The sequence below is a fragment of the Limanda limanda genome, chromosome 1 (assembly GCF_963576545.1).
Source record: "Limanda limanda chromosome 1, fLimLim1.1, whole genome shotgun sequence".
In the NCBI taxonomy this organism is placed as follows: domain Eukaryota; kingdom Metazoa; phylum Chordata; class Actinopteri; order Pleuronectiformes; family Pleuronectidae; genus Limanda; species Limanda limanda.
Window position 1 is genome coordinate 1,408,264 of NC_083636.1, and position 27,905 is coordinate 1,436,168.

General features: G+C 45.0%; 2 protein-coding genes across 2 annotated transcripts; one reads left to right on the forward strand and one right to left on the reverse strand.

Moving 5' to 3' along the window:
- The first annotated feature begins 2,022 nt into the window (after positions 1 to 2,022).
- Positions 2,023 to 19,281, forward strand: xpo7 (exportin 7). The gene is made up of 28 exons (XM_061078496.1): positions 2,023 to 2,080; positions 4,969 to 5,115; positions 7,065 to 7,158; positions 7,265 to 7,431; positions 7,517 to 7,582; positions 7,674 to 7,778; positions 8,945 to 9,110; positions 9,236 to 9,309; positions 9,731 to 9,850; positions 9,940 to 10,086; positions 10,269 to 10,441; positions 11,730 to 11,923; positions 12,119 to 12,224; positions 12,569 to 12,704; positions 13,677 to 13,750; positions 14,135 to 14,215; positions 14,464 to 14,527; positions 14,661 to 14,769; positions 14,877 to 14,983; positions 15,272 to 15,360; positions 15,453 to 15,560; positions 16,492 to 16,574; positions 17,087 to 17,301; positions 17,543 to 17,681; positions 17,773 to 17,930; positions 18,015 to 18,113; positions 18,195 to 18,322; positions 19,157 to 19,281. The coding sequence occupies exons 1-28, from the start codon at positions 2,048 to 2,050 to the stop codon at positions 19,248 to 19,250; spliced, it is 3,276 nt and encodes a 1,091-aa protein (XP_060934479.1). The 5' UTR covers positions 2,023 to 2,047; the 3' UTR covers positions 19,251 to 19,281.
- Positions 19,282 to 22,420: 3,139 nt separating this feature from the next.
- On the reverse strand, positions 22,421 to 25,304 carry pbdc1 (polysaccharide biosynthesis domain containing 1). The gene is made up of 6 exons (XM_061074589.1): positions 25,261 to 25,304; positions 24,890 to 24,955; positions 23,717 to 23,776; positions 23,482 to 23,622; positions 22,850 to 22,961; positions 22,421 to 22,754 (listed from the first exon to the last, which is right to left on the reverse strand). Exons 1-6 carry the CDS (start codon positions 25,288 to 25,290, stop codon positions 22,657 to 22,659), a joined length of 507 nt encoding a protein of 168 aa, XP_060930572.1. The 5' UTR covers positions 25,291 to 25,304; the 3' UTR covers positions 22,421 to 22,656.
- Positions 25,305 to 27,905: the final 2,601 nt, after the last annotated feature.

Genomic DNA, 27,905 nt, shown 5'->3' on the forward strand with positions numbered 1-27,905 from the left:
TTTGCATCTTTTGCATCTTTGCCGTCTCGACCATGAATCTAACGTGATGCTGGATGTGATGGCGAGACACAGATGACATGTTGACGGATGAGTTGAGGACACAGGAGGACATTAAAGTTCGGGGACATGTCGAAGAAGATAATTCCCCCTTTTTTTTTTGTTTTGTTTCAATCTCTCCTCCAACCCATCGATCCTCCTCCGCCTGTGGACCTCAATCTCCTCTGCCTGATGGAGTCAAGAGGGGCCACCTGTGGCCCCGGCTTCATAAAGCATGGCCCTTCCCCTCCCCTCTCTCTCCTCTCTCCTCCTCTCTCCTCCTCTCCATCAGTTTCTTATTTCTACTCTTGGTGTTTACTCCCCCTCTTCTCTCACCCACAGCGTTTGGTTTTAATAAGAATAACCTTCGTCTTTCATGCTCGGCTCTAAAAGCTTATTTTCCTTCGTCTGTCATCTTCTATTCTCTCCATCATTCACTCAGAGGACGAGTGTGTCTCACTCACATGTGGAGAACATCGGACTTTTATCTTCAGACTCACATGTCTGAGCCTCCTCCGCTTATTTATCCTCCATCACTGGAAAAACGGAGTCCTGCAGCGAGCAGGAACACACATACACAAACACACACACACACATTCATGTACACAAACACACACACACACACACACACATGCACAAACACATAAATGTACACAAACACACTCAAACACTGATAACCATGCATCTTTGAGTAAGAGGGAAAAATGTGACGGAAACATAAACATGTTAGTGTCAGATTTATTGTGTGTGTATGTGAGCGAGAGAGAGAGAGAGAGAGAGAGAGAGGGAGAGAGAGAGAGAGAGAGAAGCAGGACATTGATCCTATACTGCCCCCTTGAGGTAGATATTTGTCACCACAAGTATTCAGATTGAAAGTAAACTGAGATGGATGGATAGAGAGAGAGATTTAGATAGATAAAGGGATAAATATATAGATCCATAGATAGAAAGACAGAAAGAGAGAGATATAGAGACAGAACATGAACAAACATGATAAATCATCGAATGAAAATGAAACGTTCTTTGTTATTTTATCATTTATTGTATTATATTTTTTTAAATGTATCAGTATATTTGTTTAATATTTATATGTTTAAATAATTAATTATATTGTATTTTTACATCTCTCCGTTTTTATAATATTTAATAATATTTCTATAATTTAATAATGATAATTTTATTGATTATTTTCAGTGAATGTGTCTGAACTGGTTTGGGCCTCGGTCTGTTGTGATGGTGTCTGCTGCCCCCTGGTGGATCCAGGGGAGAAGATGCAGAATCACTGGTGTAAAACAAACACACTCTGATGAACCTGTTGCTGCTTCAGTGTCACAAAAAACATTCACTTCAAATTACTAATAATTAGCAGGTTGTTATAATTGAACTTGATATTTATTGTCTACTTTCTTTGAAACATGAAATCACTTCAGTGCAACACAAAAATTAAAATAAAGAGAGAAGAGAACAGAGACAGGGACCAGAGGCATCTGTTAATGCCACATCATTAACAATATTTATTTGAATAGAACAGGTCAGATATCACAACTTAGACCAAACTGAGAAAAGTATTCAGGAAAAACACGTCATCTAAGTGTAACATTGTTATTTAAAAATTCAGTTATTTAACTTGGATGTATATTATATAAGTACGGGTACTTTTGTATTTTCTGTGTATTTGTTTGTATTTTTGTGTTTCTTTGTATAAAATAAATGGAAAAATGGGTATGAGTACTAGGGTGATTACGCCCCCTTTTACTACTACTACTACTAATAATAATGATAATAATATTATTATTAAAAGTAACACATCATGAAGTATGATGAGTAGAAATACTCTGGTAAGAACTTGTATGTCCTGGTTGTACAGAACATGAAAAGAGTACTTGAGTAGTTGAGTAAAAGTAACTGTAATCTGACTGGGACTGAAATGAATGGAGGCGCTGTTCCAGTGGCGGCCGCGGGGGGCGCTGTTGTCGCTGTGCTTACCCATAAGCGGGGGAGAGAGAGGTGCATGAAATGGAGAAAAATGGCGGATCATGTGCAGGTGAGCAGAGGTTTCATGTTTTTCATCGCGTCAGTTCCTCCGGGAGCGAGCCGCTGGGGTCGAGCCGGCCCCGGGGCCCGGAGCAGCGGGTCCGGGGGCCGGGCCCGGGCCGCAGCGGGCACCCGGCGGCCGGCCGGAGGCTGCCCGGCGGGGAAAGAAAGGATGTGTCCGGCTGTGTTGACTTGTGGCCTCCTGTCAGTGGAGGCTGGAGCTGGGTTAGCCGGAGCTAGCTGCGGGCTCCCCGGCTGCTGCCGGACCGGAGCCGGGACCAGGAGCCCCGGGGCCGGCGGGCAGAGCCGGCGGGGGTCCCGGTGCGTGTTCCGGGGGACGGCTCCTCGGCAGCGGGCTCCCGGAGCGAGCCAGCCCGTGTGTGAGTGAAGTAAACAATGAGGCGGCTAGCTGCCGGGCTAGCGACCCGGGGCTGCTCCGGTGGATCCGCACCGGATCCCCCCGGTTCCTCATCCTCCACACCGGCTCGCACCGGAGCTCCCGCTCACCTGCTCCGCTTCCCCGGGTTCACAGCCCGGTGTCCGGCTCGGGTCGTAGCGGCTGCCCGGGAGCTAGCTATGCTAACGTTAGCATGAGCTCAGACGTGCACTTCTCCCGCCCGAGCCCGTTTGAAAACACGGTCCGGTCTGTGGGAGCGTGGGTCCGGGTCCCGGGCTCCGGGTCCGCCACCGGCCCCGGAGCCCGGGTCCCGGAGCCGGGTCTGCACCGGGGGCGTGTGTGTGTGGACCGGGCGGTGCTGCTGTGTGGAGCTAGCACCCGGAGCTAGCTGCTGCTGCAACACATGTCCGGGTGAGGCGGAGCAGAGGAGCCGTGGAGCCCGCTCCTCTGCTCCTCTGCTCCTCTGCTCCTCCAGCAGGTGGAACCTCCTCTGCTCCTCCATGAGATGACACCTCCTCTGCTCCTCCTCATGGAGGTGCTCCTGCTCCTTCATGAGGAGGAGCAGGAGCACCTCCCTCTGCTGCACGTGGAGCCTCTGTGGTTCTGTAGCTGCTCCATCAGCCTCCTGTGTGGAGGCTGATGGAGCAGCTCGATGACAGCCTCCATGATGCTGCGAGCAGCGGCCAGGAGCTGCAGCCTCCACGGCCCCTCTGGAGGTGCTCTGGAAGAGGAGCCTCCTCCTCTGGAAGTTCTCTGGAAGAGGAGCCTCTTCTTCTGGAGGTGCTCTGGAAGAGGAGCCTCTTCTTCTGGAACTCTTCAGATAAGATTGACTCTTTAGTCTCACACTGTTTATTCTCACTGGCTCAGAACAGAAGAATCCACATCTGACAGTGAAACACATTCCTGAAGAGTCCTGATGTATTTAACACTTTATCTTTAAACCTTTTTAAACTGTTAACTTCCCTCCATCACACGGAGTCCTGACCCTCACGGCTCTGTCCTGTTGAACTCTAGTTCTTCTGTTAGATAACATTAAGCTGGAAGATCATCTTCCATAGAGTCAGTTCAGGCCTGAAGCCCAGTAGATCATTTATATAAACATGTTTTTAACAGAAGATAAGGAGTCACCCAGTCTGTGAATATACAAACTGACCAATCAAATATATAATTAAAAATATCTGTGACTAATTCCAGGGATCTGATTGACGATGTGGTTCTCAGGAATCAGCTCAGAAATAGTTTCAGTTTAGTCATGTGAAGCAGCGTCTGTTTGTGTATGAATTATAGTTATATTGTTGTTATTTTTAATGTCTATTTTCTCAACTTAACTTATGCAGAGGTTTGTTATGTTCTCTGCCTCTCGGACACTTTCAGGCTCGGTCCACGTTTCAGTTTTAAATGTCGTACCCTGTTGCCGTGGTAACGCCTCCTGTCCACATGAAGCTTTACAGCCTCTTAAAAATTGAAGTCGATGCAGGTGAAAATATTAGGGAGTAAAAATATTATAGATAAATTGGTTGATGTATAATTATTCTTGAAATCTCCCATTTTATTTCTCTTGAAGTGGCCACGATACTAATTGTATGTTGTACGTACGCTAATGATATTTCGGTATTTAGACATTTCAGATACTTATTTATCATCTAAGTGAAAAACAAAACAAAAATACAACCAAAAATATAGAAGTTTAATTAAGTAAACAAACACAGTTTTCTATGTTAAATATTAACAGGATGAAACAAACGTGTAGTTTTCTTTAATAGTTCAAATGAAGAGGATTCTGCCGACTGTTACAAAGTAGAGATCAAAACTTCGGTGAAATCAAACCACATCGTCTTCCTGTTGGACATCCCCCCCCCCCGTGTGGACATGTCTATAACAGGTTGTGATGTCAGTGTCTTATCATGAAGGGACAGAGTTTTGTCTTATCTGAGCTTCACACACGATGTTCTCCAAACTCCTGACTCTGATGCAGACAGTGAACACATCACAGACTCTAACCCCCCCCCCCCCTGCTAATCTCCTCCTTTAACCTGTTGCCCCCCCCCCCCCTCCAGTTTGAATCTACTCGTGAGTAACTGTGACGGAGCATGACTCAGCAGTTTCCTGGGGGCCCACGTGAATGAATGAATGAGTAAACGTGTTTGTGTTTGATTATTCACACAAATCATACAATCATACAGTCATACACACACAGCAGGACACCGTGAACAGGAAGTGGTGAAACGTGTTAATCTCATAGTTTTTAAATAAGGAAACAACAAAGATAAAAATATTTAATAATTATAAGTAGTAAATACAAAAAGTTTAGTATTTCTGCTGAAAAACAACAACAAAGTAAATCAATAATAAATATATTAGGAGTTCAGTAGTTTCTCTGGTTCATTGTGGATGAAGTGACTCTTATCTGTGTGAGTTTGGGACGTGGTGTTCTGTCCGTCTCTCCGTGACGTCCTGGTCTGTCTCTGGCTGATAAGTGTCCTCCTGTCCTCTGTCCCCAGGGCCTGGCCCAGCTGGAGATCCTGTGTAAGCAGCTGTACGAGACCACCGAGTCCGAGGTCCGGCTGCAGGCAGAGAAAGCTCTGGTGGAGTTCACCAACAGCCCGGACTGTCTGAGCAAGTGTCAGCTGCTGCTGGAGAGAGGCAGCGTGAGTACTGTCCCCTGTCCCCTGTCCCTCACCTGTCTGTCCCTCACCTGTCTGTCCCACCTGTCACCTATCTGTCCCCTGTACGTCACCTGTCCCCTGTCTGAGCAAGTGTCAGCTGCTGCTGGAGAGAGGCAGCGTGAGTACTGTCCCCTGTCCCCTGTCCCTCACCTGTCTGTCCCCTGTCTGTCCCACCTGTCACCTGTCTGTCCCCTGTACGTCACCTGTCCCCTGTCTGAGCAAGTGTCAGCTGCTGCTGGAGAGAGGCAGCGTGAGTAGTGTCCCCTGTCCCCTGTCTGTCCCCTGTCTGTCCCACCTGTCACCTATCTGTCCCCTGTACGTCACCTGTCTGAGCAAGTGTCAGCTGCTGCTGGAGAGAGGCAGCGTGAGTAGTGTCCCCTGTCCGTCCCTCACCTGTCCCTCACCTGTCCCCTGTCCATCCCACCTGTCTGTCCCCTGTCTGTCCCACCTGTCACCAATCTGTCCCCTGTACGTCACTTGTCCCCTGTCTGAGCAAGTGTCAGCTGCTGCTGGAGAGAGGCAGCGTGAGTACTGTCCCCTGTCCCTCACCTGTCTGTCCCCTGTCTGTCCCACCTGTCACCTATCTGTCCCCTGTACGTCACCTGTCCCCTGTCTGAGCAAGTGTCAGCTGCTGCTGGAGAGAGGCAGCGTGAGTAGTGTCCCCTGTCCCCTGTCCCTCACCTGTCTGTCCCCTGTCTGTCCCACCTGTCTGTCCAACCTGTCCCCTGTCACCTGTCAGCTGCTGCTGGAGAGAGGCAGCGTGAGTAGTGTCCCCTGTCCCTCACCTGTCCCCTGTCCTTCACTTGTCTGTCCCCTGTCTGTCCCACGTCTGTCCCACCTGTCTGTCCCCTGTCACCTGTCTGTCCCCTGTCTGTCACCTGTCCGTCCCTCAACTGTCCGTCCCTCACCTGTCTGTCCCCTGTCTGTCCCACCTGTCTGTCCAACCTGTCCCCTGTCACCTGTCAGCTGCTGCTGGAGAGAGGCAGCGTGAGTAGTGTCCCCTGTCCCTCCCTCACCTGTCACCTGTCCGTCCCGCACCTGTCTGTCCCCTGTCTGTCCCACCTGTCACCTCTGTCACCTATCTGTCCCCTGTCTGTCCCACCTGTCACCTATCTGTCCCCTGTACGTCACCTGTCCCCTGTCTGAGCAAGTGTCAGCTGCTGCTGGAGAGAGGCAGCGTGAGTTGTGTCCCCTGTTTGTCCCTCACCTGTCTGTCCTCTGTCTGTCCCTCACCTGTCTGTCCTCTGTCTGTCCCTCACCTGTCCGTCCCCTGTCCCCTGTCACCTGTCTGTCCCCTGTCTGTCCCCTGTCTGTCCCCTGTCCCTCACCTGCCCATCACCTGTACGTCACCTGTCTGTCCCCTGTCATCTGGCCGTCCCCTGTCCGTCCAACCTGTCTGTCCCCTGTCCATCCCACCTGTCAATTTCACCTGTCTCCTGTCGTCCTCTGTCTGTCCTCTGTCTGTCCCCTGTCTGTCACTTGTCCCCTGACCCTCACCTGTCCCCTGTCTGTCACCTGCCCATCACCTGTACGTCACCTGTCTGTCCCCTGTCATCTGTCCGTCCCCTGTCTGTCCCACCTGTCTGTCACCTGTCTGTCCCCTGTCACCTGTCTGTCCCACCTGTCTGTCCTCTGTCCATCACCATTTCATTGAATTCACGAGTAGAATTTGCTAAATTTCCTCCAACAACTTCCACTTGTCAAATATCTCCATGAAAATTCACTGCGAATGAAATCAGTGGACGAAGTGTTTTCATCTGAATTATAATTAGACTTAATTAAAATAATAAGACAGCTTTTGTTCGGCTTCTGCACTTTGCTGTACGTTGTAAATCTTCTGTCCAGTATTTGAATGATTGAACGTGTGTCATGTCAGGTGAAAGTTCTTTCTATCTCATGGATCTAAAGTTCTGATGTTTGTCTCCCGTCAGTCGTCGTACTCTCAGCTGCTCGCCGCCACGTGTTTGTCGAAGTTGGTTTCTCGGACCAGCAACCCTCTTCCCCTGGAGCAACGCATCGACATCCGTGAGTATCTCTTACAGTCACAACCAGAGCTGATACAGTCCATTAACACACGAGGTGATCTGCTGCTGAGCACTAGGGGGCGCTGTTCTGTTTCTGTGTCCTTCAGGGAACTATGTTCTGAATTATTTGGCCACGCGGCCGAAGCTAGCGGCCTTCGTGACCCAGGCTCTGATCCAGCTGTACGCCCGGATCACCAAGCTGGGCTGGTTCGACTGTCAGAAGGAAGACTACGTGTTCAGGAACGTCATCGCCGACGTGACCCGCTTCCTGCAGGTGAGGGCGTGGTCGATCATGTGACGCCGAGCGCTGCAGGAACCCGTGTGTTGAGCTGTGTGTTGTTGTTGTTGTGTCTCTACAGGACAGTGTTGAGCACTGCATCATAGGGGTGACCATCCTGTCCCAGCTGACCAACGAGATCAACCAGGTACTCTTTGTTTGGGGGCGTGTCACCGTAACGAGGTTTACCGAACCGTGGTTTTTGTTTAACGTGGTCTCTCTCTCCCCCCCCCCCGCAGGCTGACACCACACATCCTCTGACTAAACACAGGAAGATCGCGTCATCGTTCAGAGACTCCTCCCTCTTCGACATCTTCACCCTGTCCTGTAACCTCCTCAAACAGGTACGTTCATCTGGAGATGTGATCAGAACCTTCTGAGACGCCAGCAACCAAACCTCATGTCTGGTGCTGCAGCTAGGGTTGCAAAATTCCGGGAATATTCAAAGTTGGAAACTTTCCATGGGAATTAAAGGGAATAAACTGGAAATGTTGTGGGTAATTTATACTAACTGTATTGACCTTGTCATATACAGACATAAATATAAACATTTTGTTGTGTCATAGGCTGATTTGAGCCCTGAGGAAACTTTGGGCACTTGACTATATGCTTCTGCATCGTTGTGTCATTCTTAACATAGGTCTTTGCACAGTATTTGCAAATGTACACAGCCTTTCCTTCTACATTGGATGGGGTGAAATGTCTCCACACATGAGAGAGTGCACGTGGCATTGTTCTGTAGAATAAGATGAGAAAAAAGTTTGTAAAAAAACACTAATGCAATGCCAGAGATATAAATAGTTAGCCAAACAATTGGAATCGTCTGTAAACATATTTTACAATTGATGGATAAATGAATGGAAATAGTCTAGATGAACAGATGAACAATCCTCAATCAGCATGCTAATATATTTTCCCAGTAATATCATGGAAACTTACCTGACTAGTCCTTCACTCTACAGCAGGCCTCAGTAGCCCTGCTGTAGAGTGAAGCATGCTGGGAGTTATCTGTGCATGTGATGGAAGAATGACCAGTGGAGGGTTGAAACTCAACGTTCCATACATCTTTAAAATAGAGTTTTGAACGATGTTTTTATTGCTCAGCATTTAATTTGCTTATTTTTTTTCAAAATTCCTAAAATTCCCGAGCTTAACTTCCCATGGAAAGTTTCTGGAAAGTTTCTGGAAATTTACCGTAAACTTTCCGCCCCTTTGCAACCCTAGCTTCAGCGAGGCACAACTCACCGTTCAGTACCGGGAACAGAACCTTTTATATCAGTGACTTTCTGACATGTGACATGCGACTCAGTCTTCAGTTCAGTTGCAGCTTCGACAGACTGAAGACGTCTCACCAGTGAAACCACGGAGCTCTGAGCTTCTTTTAAAATCCCTCAGAGAAGCTTTCAGAGCTTCATGGTGGACAGACGTTGAGATGATGGTCACATGTGTTCATCAGCTTCCTGCTCCCAGCCAATGAGAGAGCAGTAACCCTCTGCTCTGTGTCCTGCAGGCGTCGGGGAAGAACCTGAACCTGAACGATGAGTCGCAGCACGGTTTGCTGATGCAGCTTCTGAAACTCAGCTACAACTGCCTCAACTACGACTTCATAGGAACTTCCACAGACGAGTCGTCGGACGACCTCTGCACTGTACAGATCCCCACGTCCTGGAGATCAGGTTTATATCTGCTTATATACAAATATATATATATATAATATGAGTGATGTCAGGCTCAGTCCAGTCAGACGAGTCCATATGTATTCTGATGTCATTAAACTTCCTGTTTTCTTTCTCTCCTGCAGCGTTTCTTGATTCCTCCACCCTGCAGCTCTTTTTCAATTTATATCATTCCATCCCTCCATCCCTCTCTCCGTTGGTAAGTGACCCGGTGACGTCCTGTTCAAATGGATTCTTAAATTCATAGGATGAAATTATGTTTTTAATATGTAGAGATTAGAGCCTGACCAGATTTATCAGTTTATATTTAAATACAAATAAAAACAATAGCTGATTCCTAAACTGTCTTTATCGAACCCGTAAGTCAAAGACATGTGATTTAGGTTTGATGCTTTACAGTAAAACCATAAACTTTATTATAAATTACTTATGTTTTACTTCCTGCTCCCAGTTACCTTCTATCCAAACTTGATTCAGTAAATAATCAAACATTTCTCATTTTAGTTTTCAGTTTGAACATCTTCTCTCTCTAAAGACCATTTGAAACCGATGAACGATGGAACCTTGTGTCCTCACGTTGTGTTGATCCTGATGAAGTTGTGACTCCTCCCCCTGTGCAGGTGTTGTCATGTCTAGTTCAGATCGCCTCCGTCAGACGCTCTCTCTTCAACAACGCAGAGCGAGCCAAGTTCCTCTCGCATCTGGTGGACGGAGTCAAGAGGATATTAGCAAACCCACAGGTGAGAAGCTCCGCCTCCTGCTGCTCTCCTCCTCTGACGTGTGTGTTGTGTAGTCGTTGTGTGACGCTGTGGAACATGTTGTGTTTCAGTGTTTACCGGATCCTAACAACTACCACGAGTTCTGTCGTCTGCTGGCGCGGCTGAAGAGCAACTACCAGCTGGGGGAGCTGGTCAAAGTAGAAAACTACCCTGAGGTCATTCGACTCATCGCAAACTTCACTGTCACGAGTCTGCAGGTACGAGAGGTTTGAGGTCACATGTTCAATTCTTTCTAAAGGGAAACACAACAGACACTTTCTCACTTTTTCTCTCTCAGTTTATATTTTCTCTGTAACTTTTAATGCATCGACGAAGCAGCAACTTGATGGAACATCTATGTTTTTTAAAAGACAGTAACCTCTCCTCCTGCTCTCCTCAGCACTGGGAGTTTGCTCCCAACAGCGTCCACTACCTGCTGAGTCTCTGGCAGCGTCTGGCGGCGTCCGTTCCTTACGTCAAAGCCACCGAGCCTCACCTGCTGGAGACGTACACGCCGGAGGTCACCAAGGCCTACATCACCTCGCGGCTGGAGTCGGTCCACGTCATCCTCAGGTAACTTCTGACCACACGGCGTCACGTCAGAGAACCGGTTCATCAGATCAGAGCGGCTCTGACGGGATCTCATTCAGTACGTATTAGTGATGTCACGAAAACCGATACTTACGATACCTTTCGATACTAAGATAACAAAACACACACGATGCCAGCTGTTAGCAACTTAGCATTAGCATCGGTGCTGCGCAAGTCGACGATTACATTCAGAAAACCAAGATGGCGGCTGCAGCGATCGCTCCAACTCGACTTGTTGATGAAAAAGGCACAAAGACTCGTGTATGGTACTTTGCGTTTGAGGCAGATGCCCGTGGCGTTATCATTAATCTGCACAAGCCATTATGCTAACGATGCTAACGATGCTACCGTGGTCTTCAGACCAACGGAGGTCATACTTTCAATTTAGCAAAGCACCTGAAAGACCGTCATCTGGATTTGTTTAAAGAATTCAAGGTGAGTTCTGATTCATATTAACTGTAAATCAATGCTAAGCGGCTTTAATGCATAACGTGTCTCACAACAATGCGTCACTCACATGCGTCCGCAACTACCGTATAACCCACAGTACATGCGCAAGCACATTAAACTACCGTATATGACATTAAAGGGACTCTTACCTTTGTTGCATTTGAGAATTACAGCACATTCAAATCATCCCGCCTTCCTCCAATGCCCCACCCCCTCGTTCCCATCCGCGGCGTTTTTTTGAAGAAACTTTATTTACAAGCAGACTTGTAAACCTACTGCCTCCGCGCAGGCACGTGAGTTTTTGTTTACCAAAGCAATGGATTCGGATTCAGAAGCACCGGTAAGTTATATACATTGATGACGCGGGCCCGAATGCGCCACAAGAAGCAGACGGAAAACCTGCATGTCCATGCAGCAAACAGACAGGTCTGTCGGCCAATAAGGTCCTTCGGTCCGAAGAATTTTATTGGTTGAAGTTTTCACTAAATATTATGAGAGTGAAATAATTGTTTGTTTTTACTCCTGGTGGGTCTGTCTTGCATTTTAGAGTGTCATTACCTTATTAATACCAATTTAACCTTATCCAAAAAAAGTGTAAAAATGCAACAAAGGTAAGAGTCCCTTTAATAACATCCAAAGATGCACTTTTGGAATTTTAGAAAATCCTTTTTTTTTTTTACTCTGGCATCGAGAATCATGTTATTTTACTGGTATTGGCACCGACTACTGAATGAATTTTTGGTATTGTGACACCTCTAATACGTATGTAAACAGTGAAGCTCTGTGGCTCCTCCTCTCATTAAACCCGTGTTCTCCACAGAGACGGGTTGGAGGATCCTCTGGACGACGCCGGCCTCGTGCAGCAGCAGCTGGACCAGCTGTCGACCATCGGCCGCTGCGAGTATGAGAAGACGTGTGCTCTGCTGGTGCAGCTGTTCGACCAGGCGGCGCAGTCCTACCAGGAGCTGCTGCAGTCCACCAACTCCAGCGCCGCCGACATCACCGTGCAGGAGGGTACGTGCTGCAGTCACATGACCACGCTGAGGTTTTTTTAAATCGTCTGGTTCTCTGATTGGCTCGTAGCTTCTCGACAGTGAAGCAGCTCGGACAGAAGATGGCGACCAGGCTTCGTGCTCAGGGAATAAATCGTTAATCCTGGTGGTTAGGATCACTTCCCTCTGACCACAGCTCCTCCCCTCCTGTGTGCAGGTCGGTTAACATGGTTGGTTTACATCATCGGAGCGGTGATCGGCGGCCGGGTGTCGTTTGCGAGCACGGACGAGCAGGACGCCATGGACGGAGAGTTAGTCTGTCGGTAAGAAAGAAATCTGAGGATCTCATGACGTACAGATTAAAAAGAGGAAATAGTTTTAAACGTGGAAAAGAGATTAAATCTGAAAACAGATTGTTGTTGATGTGTCGTAAACTCGTGATGATACGTGTTGATGTCAGCAACCCCAGGAAAATGTTCATAACTCAAAAAATGGAAGTATAATTTATGCAGAGTTTTTTATATTTAGAAAGATTTCGGGTCCATATGTTTTGTTTTCTGATGAAAAACCTGATTCCTCTCTTCTGAACTTGTGGCCTGAACCACGCGAGTGAATCTTTAATTTAACCAACACACTCTTCTTCTCTCTCTCTCTCCTGTGAACTCAGGGTTCTGCAGCTGATGAATCTGACCGACTCCCGCTTGGCGCAGGCCGGGAACGAGCGGCTGGAGCTCGCCATGCTCAGCTTCTTCGAACAGTTCAGGAAGATCTACATCGGGGACCAGGTGCAGAAATCCTCCAAGGTGAGCGCCGCTGTGCCCGGGTCCGGACGCCACCGCTGCTGCTGCTGCTGCTGCTGCTGGCGCCTCCGTGTTGCATTAACCCTGACCCGGCCTCACGCCCCCGGTGACCCCTCGCGTCCGCTCCGCCAGCGGGGGGGGGCCACTCTGGGGCCACGTCTTTTGTCCCGAGCGCTGACGTGTGCTCGATGAGGCGGCTGCGTGTTAAAGAGTCGCTCAGTGAGTTCTACTCTTGTGTTTTTAGAGGCGCTGCAGTCGTCCGGCTTCACGCTGACTGACTTCCTGTTCTCTTTGTTCTGAACACGTGTTCGTCTGGTTCGGCGGCGTCACGCTTTCAATCCAGGACGTGTTTTAAACTCTGAGTGTGTGAGGCTGCTGATTGGCTGAGGAGCTGGATCAGTCTGTTGTAGGAACTGAAGCCGTCACTCAAAGTCTCGGGTTCTGCTTCTGTTCCTCCGGCGCTCAAACTCCACGTCCGCGGCGTCTCGTGTTCATCATTAATAAAACACGTGTACGAGTGACATCATCAGAATTCAAATCATCAACTAAAACTCTTCTGTCTCCACTAACTAACGCACTTTATCATTTATATTATGAATATTCTTCTTTGGGCCTGATCAGCGACTTCTGTTGTAAAACCTGGAATCATTATTTCATTTTATGAATCAAATTTCTGAGAATAACTATTCTTGAAAACTCTGAAATGGTTTTAAAGCGCTCGACACGGAAGAGTGACGCGTCTCCATTTCATCTCGATACTAAGGAAGTGGAGACGCGTCCTCCATCTTTGTTTTGGGCACAGAGAGTTGAATGAGGATGAGATGCAGCCAAGTCTCCTTGTGCTGCACAAACAAAGATATGTTATTCATGACAGGTGACGTCACCTCCTCCAGCATCTCTACAGCTCAGTGGGATGTTTCACGTGTTCAATGTTCTTCCTTCACATTATTTCATCTGTTTGTTTTTTCACTGCAGCTTTATCGACGACTGTCAGAAGTTCTGGGTCTGAACGACGAGACGATGGTTCTAAGCGTCTTTATAGGGAAAATGTGAGTATTAGAAATAACACGGATTCAATTCATCTCTTCAACAGTTTGACGGAAATCTTGAATTTTAACCCAAAGTCAAATTAATTAAAAATTACATGTAAATAATTTTTTTTAAGGATTTTAAAGCATCTTTCAGCCACATGTCACTGCCTTCATCTTTATAACTTTATGAAGGTGCACTTGGTCACATGACTCCTCACCAGGGTCATGTGACTAACTGTCTCCATGGCAACAGGGCAAACTGCAGCAGCTGATAAAGCTGAGATGTTGAAAGCTGGAACCTTTATCTCAAATATAAAGTTTAAGCTTTAACTTTAAGTGTTAAAATGATCAGAAATAACCGATTATTGATCAGAAAACAATTTGTGTGTTTGTGTGTTTCAGCATCACAAACTTGAAGTACTGGGGCCAGTGTGAACCAATCACCTCCAAGACATTGCAGCTACTAAACGACCTCTCACTAGGATATCCTTCACTACTGTGTGTGTCTGTGTGTGTCTGTGTGTGTCTGTGTGTGTCTGTGTGTGTGTCCGTGACTTCAGAAGTTGGTGGACATGAATGTTTCTATTTGTTACTGGACTTGTTTTCACGTCACGCTGCAGCGTTAACTCAAAAACTGAACGACACACTTTCAACACACTGAGGTTTATGTGTCCGAGTGGAGCCTCTGGTGTGTTTGTGGATCTGTGTTTTCTCCTTGACCTCCTGTGCACGTACAGCAGCGTGAGGAAGCTGGTGAAGCTCACTGCGGTTCAGTTCATGTTGAACAACCACACGGTGAGTTCCTCCCAGGCAGCACATCTTCATCCCTCTGAACCTCATCATCATTAACAGTCTCTGTGTGTGTGTGTGTGTGTGTGTGTGTGTGTGTGTGTGTGTGTGTGTGTCTGTGTGTGTGTGTGTGTCTCAGAGTGAACACTTCTCCTTCCTCGGAGTGAACAACCAGTCCAACCTGAGCGACATGAGGTGCCGGACCACCTTCTACACTGCACTGGGGCGCCTGCTAATGGTGGATCTGGGTAACTGCACTTTTTATTTCTCCAGTGACAGAAGTTCAATGTGAAATAATGTGGATGATGTCAGAGCGAAGTTGTGTTGCCTTGTGTGATTGTGCGTCTGTGTGCAGGCGAGGACGAGGACCAGTTTGAACAGTTCATGTTGCCTCTGACGGCCGCGTTCGAAACTGTGGCTCAGATGTTGAGCACAAACACCTTCAATGAGCAGGAAGCTAAGGTGACACACACACACACACACACACACACACACACACACACACACACATTAACGAGCACTGACACTATTTAAATTAGCAGAATATGTCTCCTTCATTCTGTTCAATTTAAAAAGTCTTCAGCTTCTTAGAATAAACTTTTACTCATCAGCCAATCACAGCAGCTCGTCACATCCTGACGAGTTTTACCAGCAGGTGAAAAACTCGTCTGCTGAAGTTTTATGATCTGAACGATTCTCTGTGTGAAGAGCAAACTGACCAGCGTCTTCTTCTTCTGTGGTTTCCTGTAGAGGACGCTGGTGGGTTTGGTGCGAGACCTGCGAGGAATCGCGTTCGCCTTCAACGCCAAAACCAGCTTCATGATGCTGTTCGACTGGATGTATCCTCCCAGCTGAGACTGAAACGTGTCCTTTGTTCATCAGTGTGTGTGTGTGTGTGGGAGACTTGTCCTTAACCCCCCCCCCCATGCAGATACCCAGCCTACATGCCTATTCTACAGAGAGCCATCGAGCTGTGGTACCACGACCCAGCATGCACCACTCCGGTCCTCAAGCTCATGGCGGAGCTCGTCCACAACAGGTGAGGAAGCTCAGAGACGTCGTTCAGTGGACGATGATTAAACAAGCACTCTGCATCATAATCTCTTCAGTCTATAACTCATAACTGATCTATAACTAGGGTTGCAAAATTCCGGGAATATTCAAAGTTGGAAACTTTCCATGGGAATTAACAGGAATAAACTGGAAACGTTGTGGGTAATTTATACTAACTGTATTTACCTTGTCATATACAGACATAAATATAAACATTTTGTTTTGTCATAGTCTGATTTGAGCCCTGAGGAAACTTTGGGCACTTGACTATATGCTTCTGCATCGTTGTGTCATTCTTAACATAGGTCTTTGCACAGTATTTGCAAATGTACACAGCCTTTCCTTCTACATTGGATGGGGTGAAATGTCTCCACACATGAGAGAGTGCACGTGGCATTGTTCTGTAGAATAAGATGAGAAAAAAGATTGTAAAGAAACACTAATGCAATGCCAGAGATATAAATAGTTAGCCAAACAATTGGAATCGTCTGTAAACATATTTTACAATTGATGGATAAATGAATGGAAATAGTCTAGATGAACAGATGAACAATCCTCAATCAGCATGCTAATATATTTTCCCAGTAATATCATGGAAACTTACCTGACTAGTCCTTCACTCTACAGCAGGCCTCAGTAGCCCTGCTGTAGAGTGAAGCATGCTGGGAGTTATCTGTGCATGTGATGGAAGAATGACCAGTGGAGGGTTGAAACTCAACGTTCCATACATCTTTAAAATAGAGTTTTGAATCATGTTTTTATTGCTCAGCGTTTAATTTGCATATATTTTTTTTTTAAATTCACAAAATTCCCGAGCTAAACTTCCCATGGAAACTTTCCGCCCCTTTGCAACCCTACGCATAACTGATCCATAACTGATCCATAACTGATCCATAACTGACCTGCTCTCTTCTCAGATCTCAGAGGTTACAGTTCGACGTGTCATCACCAAACGGAATCCTGTTGTTCAGAGAAACCAGCAAGATGATCACCACCTACGGTACGCTCGCCAAAATAAAAGGCTTCTGCAAAAAATCTGTAACAAATCAGTGACACAATAATTTTAATGATGATAATTAATGATGGCCCCCTACATTTTGAATTTTCAGGTTGTGCTCATTTGTTTCATTGAGTTCTGGAGTCTGGTCTCATGAGCAGCTGACTTCTCCTGCAGTGATTGTAACTGATAGTTGACTTGGCCATAGTATTTTATACTGACAAATTTTGTTTATACCTTGTATAACTGTAAATATATTTGCATATTTATTTCATTCTTATTTATTCAATGTATTAACTCTTCAATGTTTCAACTCTTTATTGTACCCTCGGCACCATTGTAAATGAGGGTCTTATTCCTCAGTGTGTTTTCCGAGGCTTAAATAAATATTCAATCAATAATAATAATAATAATCATAATAATAAATAAAGATCAAACTGCTTCTTTTCACACCAACAGTTAATTAATAATAAACCAGAACAACCGGTGATGATCCATCGTTTGTCTCTTTGCAGGAAACCGCATCCTGACGCTGGGGGAGGTGCCGAAGGACCAGGTGTACGGCGTGAAGCTGAAGGGCGTGTCCGTCTGCTTCGCCATGCTGAAGGCGGTGCTCAGCGGGAACTACGTCAACTTCGGCGTCTTCCGTCTCTATGGCGACGACGCGCTGGACAACGCTCTGCAGACGTTCATCAAACTGCTGCTGTCCATCCCCCACAGTGACTTACTAGTATGTTCAACCGGGTTTATGTTCATGTTTATGTTCAACATGTCAACGCCACATTTTATCATCACACGCCACAAACACATGGCGTTCCCTGCCGGCCCCCTAGTGGCAGGAAACGTCTCACTGACATGTGACTGGTTCCAGAATGTTTCTCTCTTTTTATTAAATGAGTTGCTTGTATCGTGTCAGACATTAACCACATGACTCCTCCTGACTCCGCCCCCTCCTGACTCCGCCCCCTCAGGACTACCCGAAGCTCAGCCAGTCGTTCTACTCGCTGCTGGAGGTGCTGACGCAGGATCACATGAACTTCATCGCCAGCCTGGAGCCTCACGTGGTCATGTACATCCTGTCGTCCATCTCAGAAGGACTGACGGCGCTCGGTGAGACACCCGGCCCCCCCCCCCGCTCAGCTTCAGAGAGCGTGCACGCCACACAGTGCTCAACGTGTGTGTGTGTGTGTGTGTGTTTCAGATACGATGGTGTGCACGGGCTGCTGCTCCAGTCTCGACCACATCGTCACCTACTTGTTCAAACAGCTGTCGCGCTCCACCAAGAAGCGTCCGGCTGCCATGGCAACGGACGACCGCTTCCTCCACATCATGCAGCAGCACCCGGAGATGATCCAGCAGGTGAGACATCCTCCTGATCCACAGTCACGTGCTTTTATTGTGAAGAAGCGTTTCCTGTGTGTGACGCGTGTGCTGGTTGTGTAGATGTTGTCGACAGTTCTGAACATCATCATCTTCGAGGACTGTCGGAACCAGTGGTCCATGTCCCGGCCGCTGCTCGGCCTCATCCTGCTCAACGAGAAGGTGACTCCTCCCACACGCCGTCGCCACTCTGTGTGTGTGTGTCTGTTTGTGTGTAGTAACCTGTGTGTGTGCGTCCTGCAGTATTTCGCTGACCTGAGGAACAGCATCGTGAACAGTCAGCCTCCGGAGAAGCAGCAGGCCATGCACTTATGTTTCGAGAACTTGATGGAAGGAATCGAACGAAATCTACTCACCAAGAATCGGGACAGGTAGGTCACATGACCCCACACGGGAAAACCTCATGTCATGTTCTACAGTCAGATTTAATGAAACATTTTAATATCTGTGTTCATCAAATCAAATCAAATCAAAGTTTATTGTCACATGCACCAGTGACAGCGTCATGGCATCTACACAGTAGACGGGCTTTACAAAAATGTAAAAAAGAATTGACATACCATATAACATATTAAAATGAAGCAGAAAAATATTAAAATGAAGCAGATGTTTACCGGGTGGAGTGGGGAATATTAAAGTACGTAGTAAGTGGGACCTGTGATCTTTTGACCTGGCAGGCAAGGGCTTTACAAAATAAAAATAACATAAACATATAACATAGAAAAGCAAAAAGTAGCAGCAGTTTACCAACAGTTTGAAGCGGGGGGAATATTAAATTAAATAATATGAATATATGTGTAGAAAGTGTATTTGTATGGGTGGTGGAGCAGAATGTACATTGTAAATGTTTTGTGAGATGAAAAATAGATCTAACTTTGCAAATTACTAAAAAAGTCCCAATATTGTGAGAATAAAGTCAAAGTATTTGTATCGGCACCAAATATTCATATCAGTCAGACTCTAAAATATTACAATCATTTTTAGGTTAATGAAAAAACTAAATGATTTCATATTCAGTAACTGACAGGAAGCTTCTGTTACCATGGAAACACACTGCAGAGAATCATCTACTCAAATGTTGCTCAGTGTTCTAGAAAAGAAGCTTTGTTGTTGTTGATTAAAGTATAACGTGTCTGTGTGTGTGTGTGTGTGTCTGTGTGTGTGTGTGTGTCTGTGTGTGTGTGTGTGTGTGTGTGTGTGTGCAGGTTTACTCAGAACTTGTCGGTGTTCCGGAGGGAAGTGAACGACAGCATGAAGAACTCGACGTACGGCGTCAACAGCAACGACATGATGAGCTGACATTCCACAAATCAGAGTCTTAGAGCGCAGACAGAGCCCCCCCCCCTCTCACCCCTCCTCCCCCCTCTCTGCATCAGCGTCCCCCCCACCCCCCCGGGCCCGGATGCCTGGGGGGTCGTCTCTTCACTCGGATTCACCCCTCACCCCTCCCTCCCCTTTTTGATAGAAGCATATATAAATATATACAGATCTATTTTAACGCCAGTCTGCATCGGTGTGACCGGGGGGGGGGGGGGGGGGGGGGCGCATGTGGAAGCACTGGGAGGACGGAGGTGAGGAACGCCGGTGAAACCTAATAATCCGCTTCTGCCTGCCTTGTATAGAAAAACACTCAAAAAACCAAGTGTACATTTTTTTTCGTAACATTTTGAACAATGTTTATAATGATGATTGAATTTAAAAACACAAAGAAAGAAAAAGAAAATGAGAAAAAACTACAAAAAATCGTGTGATTGAGCTTTTTACAGTGTAGTGAGTTAGGGCACCTGTCTGTCTGCGTGGGGGGGGTGGAGACACACACACACTAACACAGCGAGAGGCCGAGCGTCCACTTGTACATTTTCCTCAGCTCTGGTTGGCGTGATGTAAATAGTCACATGACCCCGAGGGGATTTAAAGGGACAGTTCTGCTATTTATCAAAAACCAGGTTTTGTTCTCGTGTCCGAATGAGTCGTGAAACTTTAGTTTGAGAAGATTCTGTCGTATCGAATAATCATAAAAGTCAATTCAGAAATCTAAATGTTTCCAGATGAAATTAACCAATCGAAGCCTCAGATAAACTTTCTTCCACTTTGATTAAATTATCGTTATAACATCATCAAATTTTCCAGCTCATCTTCCGTCTTTTGTCTGAAAAAACAGCCCGAAGTTTTTCAGTTAAACGTCACGAAACTTCACGTTCACAGGATTTTAGAATCTGAAAAGTTCTCCGGCTCGTGATCTGAAACATCCCATCGGGTTTCAATCATCAGTTCATTACGTTTTAAAACTAGAACACTAAAGCAATGGGAGAATCAGCGGTTTGTCTCTGGACATTTTTCACTGTTTTCTCACATTTTAATATCGATAATCAGTTAATGAATTAATGAGGAAAATTATTAGTGTTGTCCCGAGTGTGAGGAAAAACATCAACTGTCCTCATCGGATTATTTATGATCAGACTCGTCTGGTTTTGAGAAACACGCGTCGTTTGTGATGGAAAACGTTTGAGAACAGAACAGTCGTCACTTCCTGTTCGGACCCGGCGTCACTTCCTGTTCGGACCCGGCGTGTTTCTCCTCGAGGTCACACGACGCGTCTCCGCGGCGTGTAAGCAACTTGGTCACGGCTCCATGTTCCCCTCTGGTAGGCTGGGTGCAGTTTCCACCATTTTGTTTACACTCTGGATTCCTCGGACCAGGTTTTGGGACTGCCCCCCCCCCGACCCCTCCCCCCTTTAGGTCCTGCAGTGGAGTCGTTTTGTGTGCGTGTGTGTGTGTGTGTGGTTCTCTGTTGCCTGGTGTGTATGTGGCGTCTCATGGTGCTCGTGACGGAGCTCAAACAGCCAAGGTCTGTGCCACCGCGTCGGGGGGGGTGGGGGGGGGAAGTATCGTAATGTTATCAGTGATAACGATGGAAATCTCCCGTCGTTCGTCAGCACTCGTGTCCGCCGGCGCTCGTTTGAAGGATCCAGTTTAGTTTTCAAATATCTGAAGTAAGTTGCGTCGACCGTTGGTAGAAGTCCGACCAGTGTAAAAAGAGGAGGAGTCTATTAGCAGCTTGTGTTCCTCTCCACCATGTTGCTGCTAACTGTGACAGCTAGCTCGTCTCTAACGTGTCCGAGGTTTCTGGAGTTCCTAATGTTCTGGTTTGTGTCCCTGATGTGAATGTGTTGGGTCCATAGAGTGAATAGATGTTTGAGTTGTTTGGATGTCTGCTGCATATAGTGTAAGCATTGTGACTGCAAATAAACCTCATTGATTTTTACATGAATGCTTCTCTCTTCATTCGAGTGTCACCACCATAGATGTATGTATACATGGCGGCCATCTTGCTAGGGGGCATCTCGCTCACCCATAACATTGTGTTGGTAGTGGTAAATAACCATAACTTGCTAAATTTGCAACCGATTTTTAAACGATCTGGTTTGTTATAAACGTCAGAGATGTAGTTATGACACTGCATAAATTATTCATTTATTTTAGAAAATAACATAATTATTCATAAGTATGCAGTGTCATAACTACATCTCTGACGTTTATAACAAACCAAACCGGTTGAAAATTGAGCAAGTTATGGTTATTTACCACTACCAACACAATGTTATGGGTGAGCGAGCTGCCCCGTAGCAAGATGGCCGCCACTCGTCTCCATTTGCCGGAAACGCAGACGAGACATCTAGTCTTTATATATAAATCTATGGTCAGCACGGCGTCACTTCCTCGTTTATCTGACTCGTATTGATCTTAATATCTTCTGCTGTCAACGCTCATCGAGACTGATGACGTCACGTTAAGCTTAAATATCTAAATATAGTAAAACATCAAATCCGTCATTAAAAGGTAATGAAACGATTTCTTTTAAGTGAAGAACTGAAAATCATAAAAAGGTCTATAAAAGAAACATGAAAATATCACGAAAGTAACTTTAACCCTTTGTAGACGAATGTCGCGAATTCTCCTCAAACCCCATTCAGGTCTTTTTATCCCACTAATGCCTGATGGTGCAAATACTACACATACCATGAAGGTATTGGAAGCACTCTGCCGCCATCTAGTGGTCAGAGTGGAAAATACACACTATCCCCTTGGTACTGTGCAGCAAAGTTATTTTGAGGTATTAAGCTGTATATGAAATACTGTGATGATGGAACAGCAATGATTGTACAGAAACATGTTATTCAATTTCAAGCAAAAGCAGCATCAATATAATAATCTAGATACCAGAGACTGGAAAATTTGTCGCTAATTTGCCTCATACCTTAATTTTATATCTATTGTTTATGCTATATTGAAATTAACAATCTCCACTTAATTTAGCATCTGTATGACAGCCAAAAACACAAATAATATTTGTTTTATATAATTGGAAATTAATTCAGGCAATAAGGGGTTAAACCATCACAAGTGACCCGGACGTTATGAATAGTTTGAAGTTGTGAAGTGTTTGATTTTCAGATGTGACAAACTCGACACTTTGAACTTTGATTCTTTATTTGTTTCCTTTTCAGGCACTGACATTTATCTTCAACAAAACAAAAACATGCACTTATAATTGGCAAAACACAATTTTACAGTAAATACAAAATGCAGGTGAAACAGAACTGAGGTCTCGTATGAATCTGAATTAAACATGAAGGAACGTTTTCATAAAACTTTAAGAATAAAAGTTGAATCCAACAACAATGTTCCTCAGTTTGTTTCCTTGTTAAGATGTTGATTTTGCACTTTTAGACTTGAACACAACATCGTTACAACCTTCTCTGTTCCGGGCGATTTCCACAGCGAAGAACTGCGCCCTGGTGGCTGAAACGAGAATCACAAGAGGACATTAAATCATAATAAACGATATAGAATCATGTCATCCATGGTTATTTACGTCTGTTTCCAGTAGAACTCACCGAACAGCGTGTTCTCCTCGGTGTAATCCTCGCCACAGTCCAGACGCAGCAGAGTCCCGTAGTTGAAATCTTCGATGAGTCCTTCGAACTGGTTACAGAACGGACGCCAGCGCTACACAAACATGACAACTGAGTTACTGACGACACAATAAACCACCCACTGTTGTGTATTTCTGTGTGTGTGTCAGCATGACAAAGGCCACGTACACAACTACACTAATTGTTTTATCCATAGATATATGTCTCGTCCGTGTTGCCGGCCAACGGAGTCAAACGTCCGCACATGGCGGCCATCTTGCTACAGGCGGCTGGCTTGCCCACACATTATTCAAATTTTTAGAATAAATAACATAATTATTCATAAGTATGCAGTGTCATATCTACATCTCTGGCGTTTATAACAAACCAAACCGTTTAAAAATCGGTTGAAAATTGAGCAAGTTATGGTTGTTTAAAAAGTACGTACCACTACAACACAATGTTATGGGTGGGCGGGCCGCCTGTAGCAAGATGGCCGCATCTTGTCTTTATATATATCTAAGGTTTTATCAGCTGAACTCCACAGTAAAAGCTGCAGCTTCCTTCTCTGATTTGAGCGCGACGTCTAAACGTGTCCCCCTCGGGTCACTGACCTCTTTGGCTTCGTTGGATTTCAGGTCGTCTGTTTTCAGAAGTTTGACGTCGAGATCTTTGAACGTTTCTCTGAAGGACGAGTAGATCTCATCGTCCAGTTTAGTGAGTTTCAGGAACTTTGGATCCACTGATGAAATGAGCTGAAGACACAAGAGACACGTTTTCATTCCAACTTTTCAAATCATTAATATTTCATGTAAAAACAAAGACATGTGAAGAAGAGGATGATCTTACGTTGAAGTAAACCTCAGCGTGGTTGTAGGCCTTCATGGCCCACATGGCCTCGAGCCGCGGCTGCAACAGAAACACACAACACTCATTTACACTGGTCTACACAATACACAACAAACCTACGGAACTGGAAGAATATTTAACAAGGAATCAATGTTTGAATTAATGTCGGAATGTGAGGGACACGTCAGGAAGGAACATGTGAGGAACATGTCAGGAACATTTGAGGAACACGTTAGGAACATGTAGGGAAGATGTGAGGAACATTTCAGGAACACGTTAGGAACATGTAGGGAAGATGTGAGGAACACTTCAGGAACATGTAGGGAAGATGTGAGGAAGATGTGAGGAACACGTTAGGAACATGTAGGGAAGATGTGAGGAACATTTCAGGAACACGTGAGGAAGATGTGAGGAACATTTCAGGAACACGTTAGGAACATGTAGGGAAGATGTGAGGAACATTTCAGGAACACGTGAGGAAGATGTGAGGAACACGTTAGGAACATGTAGGGAAGATGTGAGGAACACTTCAGGAACACGTTAGGAACATGTAGGGAAGATGTGAGGAACATGTGAGGAAGATGTGAGGAACACTTCAGGAACACGTGAGGAAGATGTGAGGAACACGTTAGGAACATGTAGGGAAGATGTGAGGAACACTTCAGGAACACGTTAGGAACATGTAGGGAAGATGTGAGGAACACTTCAGGAACACGTTAGGAACATGTAGGGAAGATGTGAGGAAGATGTCAGGAACATGTGAGGAAGATGTGAGGAACACGTTAGGAACATGTAGGGAAGATGTGAGGAACACTTCAGGAACACGTTAGGAACATGTAGGGAAGATGTGAGGAACACTTCAGGAACACGTTAGGAACATGTAGGGAAGATGTGAGGAAGATGTCAGGAACATGTGAGGAAGATGTGAGGAACATGTGAGGAAGATGTGAGGAACACTTCAGGAACACGTCAGGAACACGTTAGGAACATGTAGGGAACACGTCAGGAAGCTGTGAGGAACACGTCAGGAACACGTGAGGAACACGTGAGGAACATGTCAGGAACACGTCAGCGCTCCAGCTCTTGATCCTCGTCATGTCTGATGTTCATAGCTTCGTGATTCAATGTTTAAAAGTCAGAAATGAATAGTGAAGGTGTACAAACGTAACTTACGTCATTTCCGTACGCGTCAGCAGGAAGAGACAGAGCGTGAGCTGCGGCTGCAGCTCCCCCCACCCCCTGGAAACACACACACACACACGTGTTAAACACATGAGATCACGGGCTGTTGACGTGATGAGACACTTGAACATGTATGTTGTAATAAACATGTCAATCACAGCTCAGTTTCTACACGTGTGCTCCTCTCGGCTAACTAGCATTAGCATCATAAGCTAGCTGTCCGCCTCGCTAAACGGTCCGGGTTCGGTTCTGGTCGGTTCTTTTCTCTCAGGTCGGTTCCACGGACTCAGATTAAACACGTGACCGGTTCCGAACGGGAGGAGACCACGTGGTAACGGAACCGCGCGGGTTCGGGTCCTCACCAGAGAGGCCAGCACCTCGTCCGACGCCATCTTCCTCACAAAGATCCTCCTCAGGGTCGAGATGGATCCTCCTCTCTGTCCTGTGACGCGCTGCAGGAGGTGCATCATGCTAGGTGCTAACCTCACGCAGCTCTTTATGAACATTAGTTTATATAGTTCATTATTAAATATTAATGTTTAAACCGTTTAAATTTTACTAACGACATTTCTATCTTGTTTGATTTAATTTTCTTTAACTAATCTGAGCGGATCCTTGATATAAATCGAGTGAACCATCTCGCTCTTTCAAAAACTCTCTGTGCGCTTTGACACCACTGTGACGTCACGTATTTAAAGGGCCAGCGTCAGACTCAGAAACGAAAATGAAAAGTGAAAATTCAAATGATTTTTCTTTAGCAAAGACTGGAATGTTATTATCATCATATTAAAAAGTGTCTGGTCACTTGAACAATGATTCATTGTTTGTTTGTACAACTCGTGTTTATGTTTCATTCTATGTTTTACTTTTATTTACATTTATATACACATTAATCCTTTGAGATATTCGAGTCTGAGTAACCAGTGTTTATGTTGATTATTGATTTATTTAAATTTCCATTAATTAAACAGTCCCCATGTGATTTCAGTTGTGTCGTGTACGATGTGAAACTTCAGGTGTCGACTGAGGAAATATGAAATATAAAGGAACCTAAGTGGAAGTGGAGGAGGAAACAATACAAACACGATGAGGTAACTTTATGTAGCAGATACATAAATGGATATGAATAGAAAACAATCTATATTACTTTCTGTGTTATTATTATTATCTGTCTATTGTTATCACAACATTTTCAGAGCTGCAGTTAAACGTCAGTGACTGTTTCTTGTCTCCTGGAAATGAACAACAATATATATATTAATAGTATATGATATGATATATGATAGTAATTATATTGGTATAATTACTATCATGTATAAATATATATTATGTTATTTTATATACTATATATACTGTACTATTTTTATATACTGTCTAACAATAACATTACCATCATATCATCAGTACTATTACCATCATCTTGCCACTGCACCTTATCTACCTATTTATCTTGTGTTTCTGTTTTTATTCTTTCTACCTCAATATTTTTTATTTTATTCTATTGTATTGTATTTTATTGTATTCAAATATACCGGCTGCTATGACGACTTAATTTCCCTTCGGGGATGAATAAAGTAATCTATCTATCTATCAATCTATCTATCTATCTATCTATCTATCTATCTATCTATCTATCTATCTATCTATCTATCTATCTATCTATCTATCTATCTATCTATCTATCTATCTATCTATCTATCTATCTATCTATCTATCTATCTATCTATCTATCTATCTATCTATCTATCTATCTATCTATCTATCTATCTATCTATCTATCTATCTATCTATCTATCCATCCATCGATCTATCTCTCTCTCTCTCTGTCTATCTATCTATCTATCTATCTATCTATCTATCTATCTATCTATCTATCTATCTATCTATCTATCTATCTATCTATCTATCTATCTATCTATCTATCTATCTATCTATCTATCTATCTATCTATATTAAACAGCTGCATGGATTATATAATAATAATAATAATAATAATAGGGTTTTTTTCAGCTGCAACGATTCGAACATGTTCCAGAGATCTGACGTCACAATAACAGAGGTGATTCTTATAAACGAGGAGTGGTCACCGAGCAACAGGAAACCCTCCTCCTCCTCCTCCTCCTCCTCTTCATCATCATCATCATCATCCTCGAGGGTGGGGGGTCACAGCAGCTCCATCACTAACACCTCCTCCTCCTCTTCCTCCTCCTCCTCTTCCTCCTCCTCCTCATCTCTCCTCCAGAGCCTGGAAGCTGAGATCCTCCTGCGCTGTTCAGAGGTAAGAAGCGTCCATTTTCCTCCTGAATTATAATTAATACATAGAGAAGCAGCTGGAGGAGCGTGTAGGGACCGTGTTGAACTGTTTACCCGGGTTAGATCTAACCCGGGATCTAACCCGGGTCTGAAGGGCGGCGGTGTGTAGCCGTGAGACGCACTTGTCTCCTCCGCCTGAGGTCACGTGATCCCGCTCCTCCATCACCATGCTTCCTAACGACGACATCACTTCTCCTCCAGCTCCTCCATCAAACCAGAACCTCAAACTGCACCATCACCCCCGTGCTGCGGGAACACACAGAATCATACACACACACATATAAATATATATATGGATTTATGGATTTATGAGTAAACAATCATCTACAGACACATGATTCCCCGGATGCGTTCGTCTCCTCCTCAGGTTTATTTATGTATTCATCATCATTTCAGAAACAGGAGAAGGATTTAAAATGAAAGATTCTCTGTTTCACTTCATTCTGATGTGAAACAGAACAGAAACAAATCTTCATCTGAACCGGAAGCAGCGACTCTAACCCGATTTACCAGCTGCTGATTCTATAAACTGTCAGAAAATATCAAACTTTTATTCTGTAAAGATTCACAGAGTCCAACATGACGTCAGCCAACATATGAAAGTAAACTGTTAATATTCAAATTTAAGAAGTTTGAAGTGTTTTAAAAGAAATTAAAGAAACATATCAATCAATTATCACAACAAGCTGCAGAT

Coding starts and splice junctions, on each gene's coding strand:
- xpo7 (XM_061078496.1), top strand. CDS start 2,048: ATGAAATGGAGAAAAATGGCGGATCATGTGCAG. Junction 7,779..8,944: donor CCTGTAACCTCCTCAAACAG/GTACGTTCATCT, acceptor TGTGTCCTGCAG/GCGTCGGGGAAGAACCTGAA. Junction 18,323..19,156: donor CTCACCAAGAATCGGGACAG/GTAGGTCACATG, acceptor GTGTGTGTGCAG/GTTTACTCAGAACTTGTCGG.
- pbdc1 (XM_061074589.1), bottom strand. CDS start 25,290: ATGGCGTCGGACGAGGTGCTGGCCTCTCTG. Junction 24,956..25,260: donor ACGAGGTGCTGGCCTCTCTG/GTGAGGACCCGA, acceptor GTGTGTTTCCAG/GGGGTGGGGGGAGCTGCAGC. Junction 22,755..22,849: donor CGAGGAGAACACGCTGTTCG/GTGAGTTCTACT, acceptor TTCTCGTTTCAG/CCACCAGGGCGCAGTTCTTC.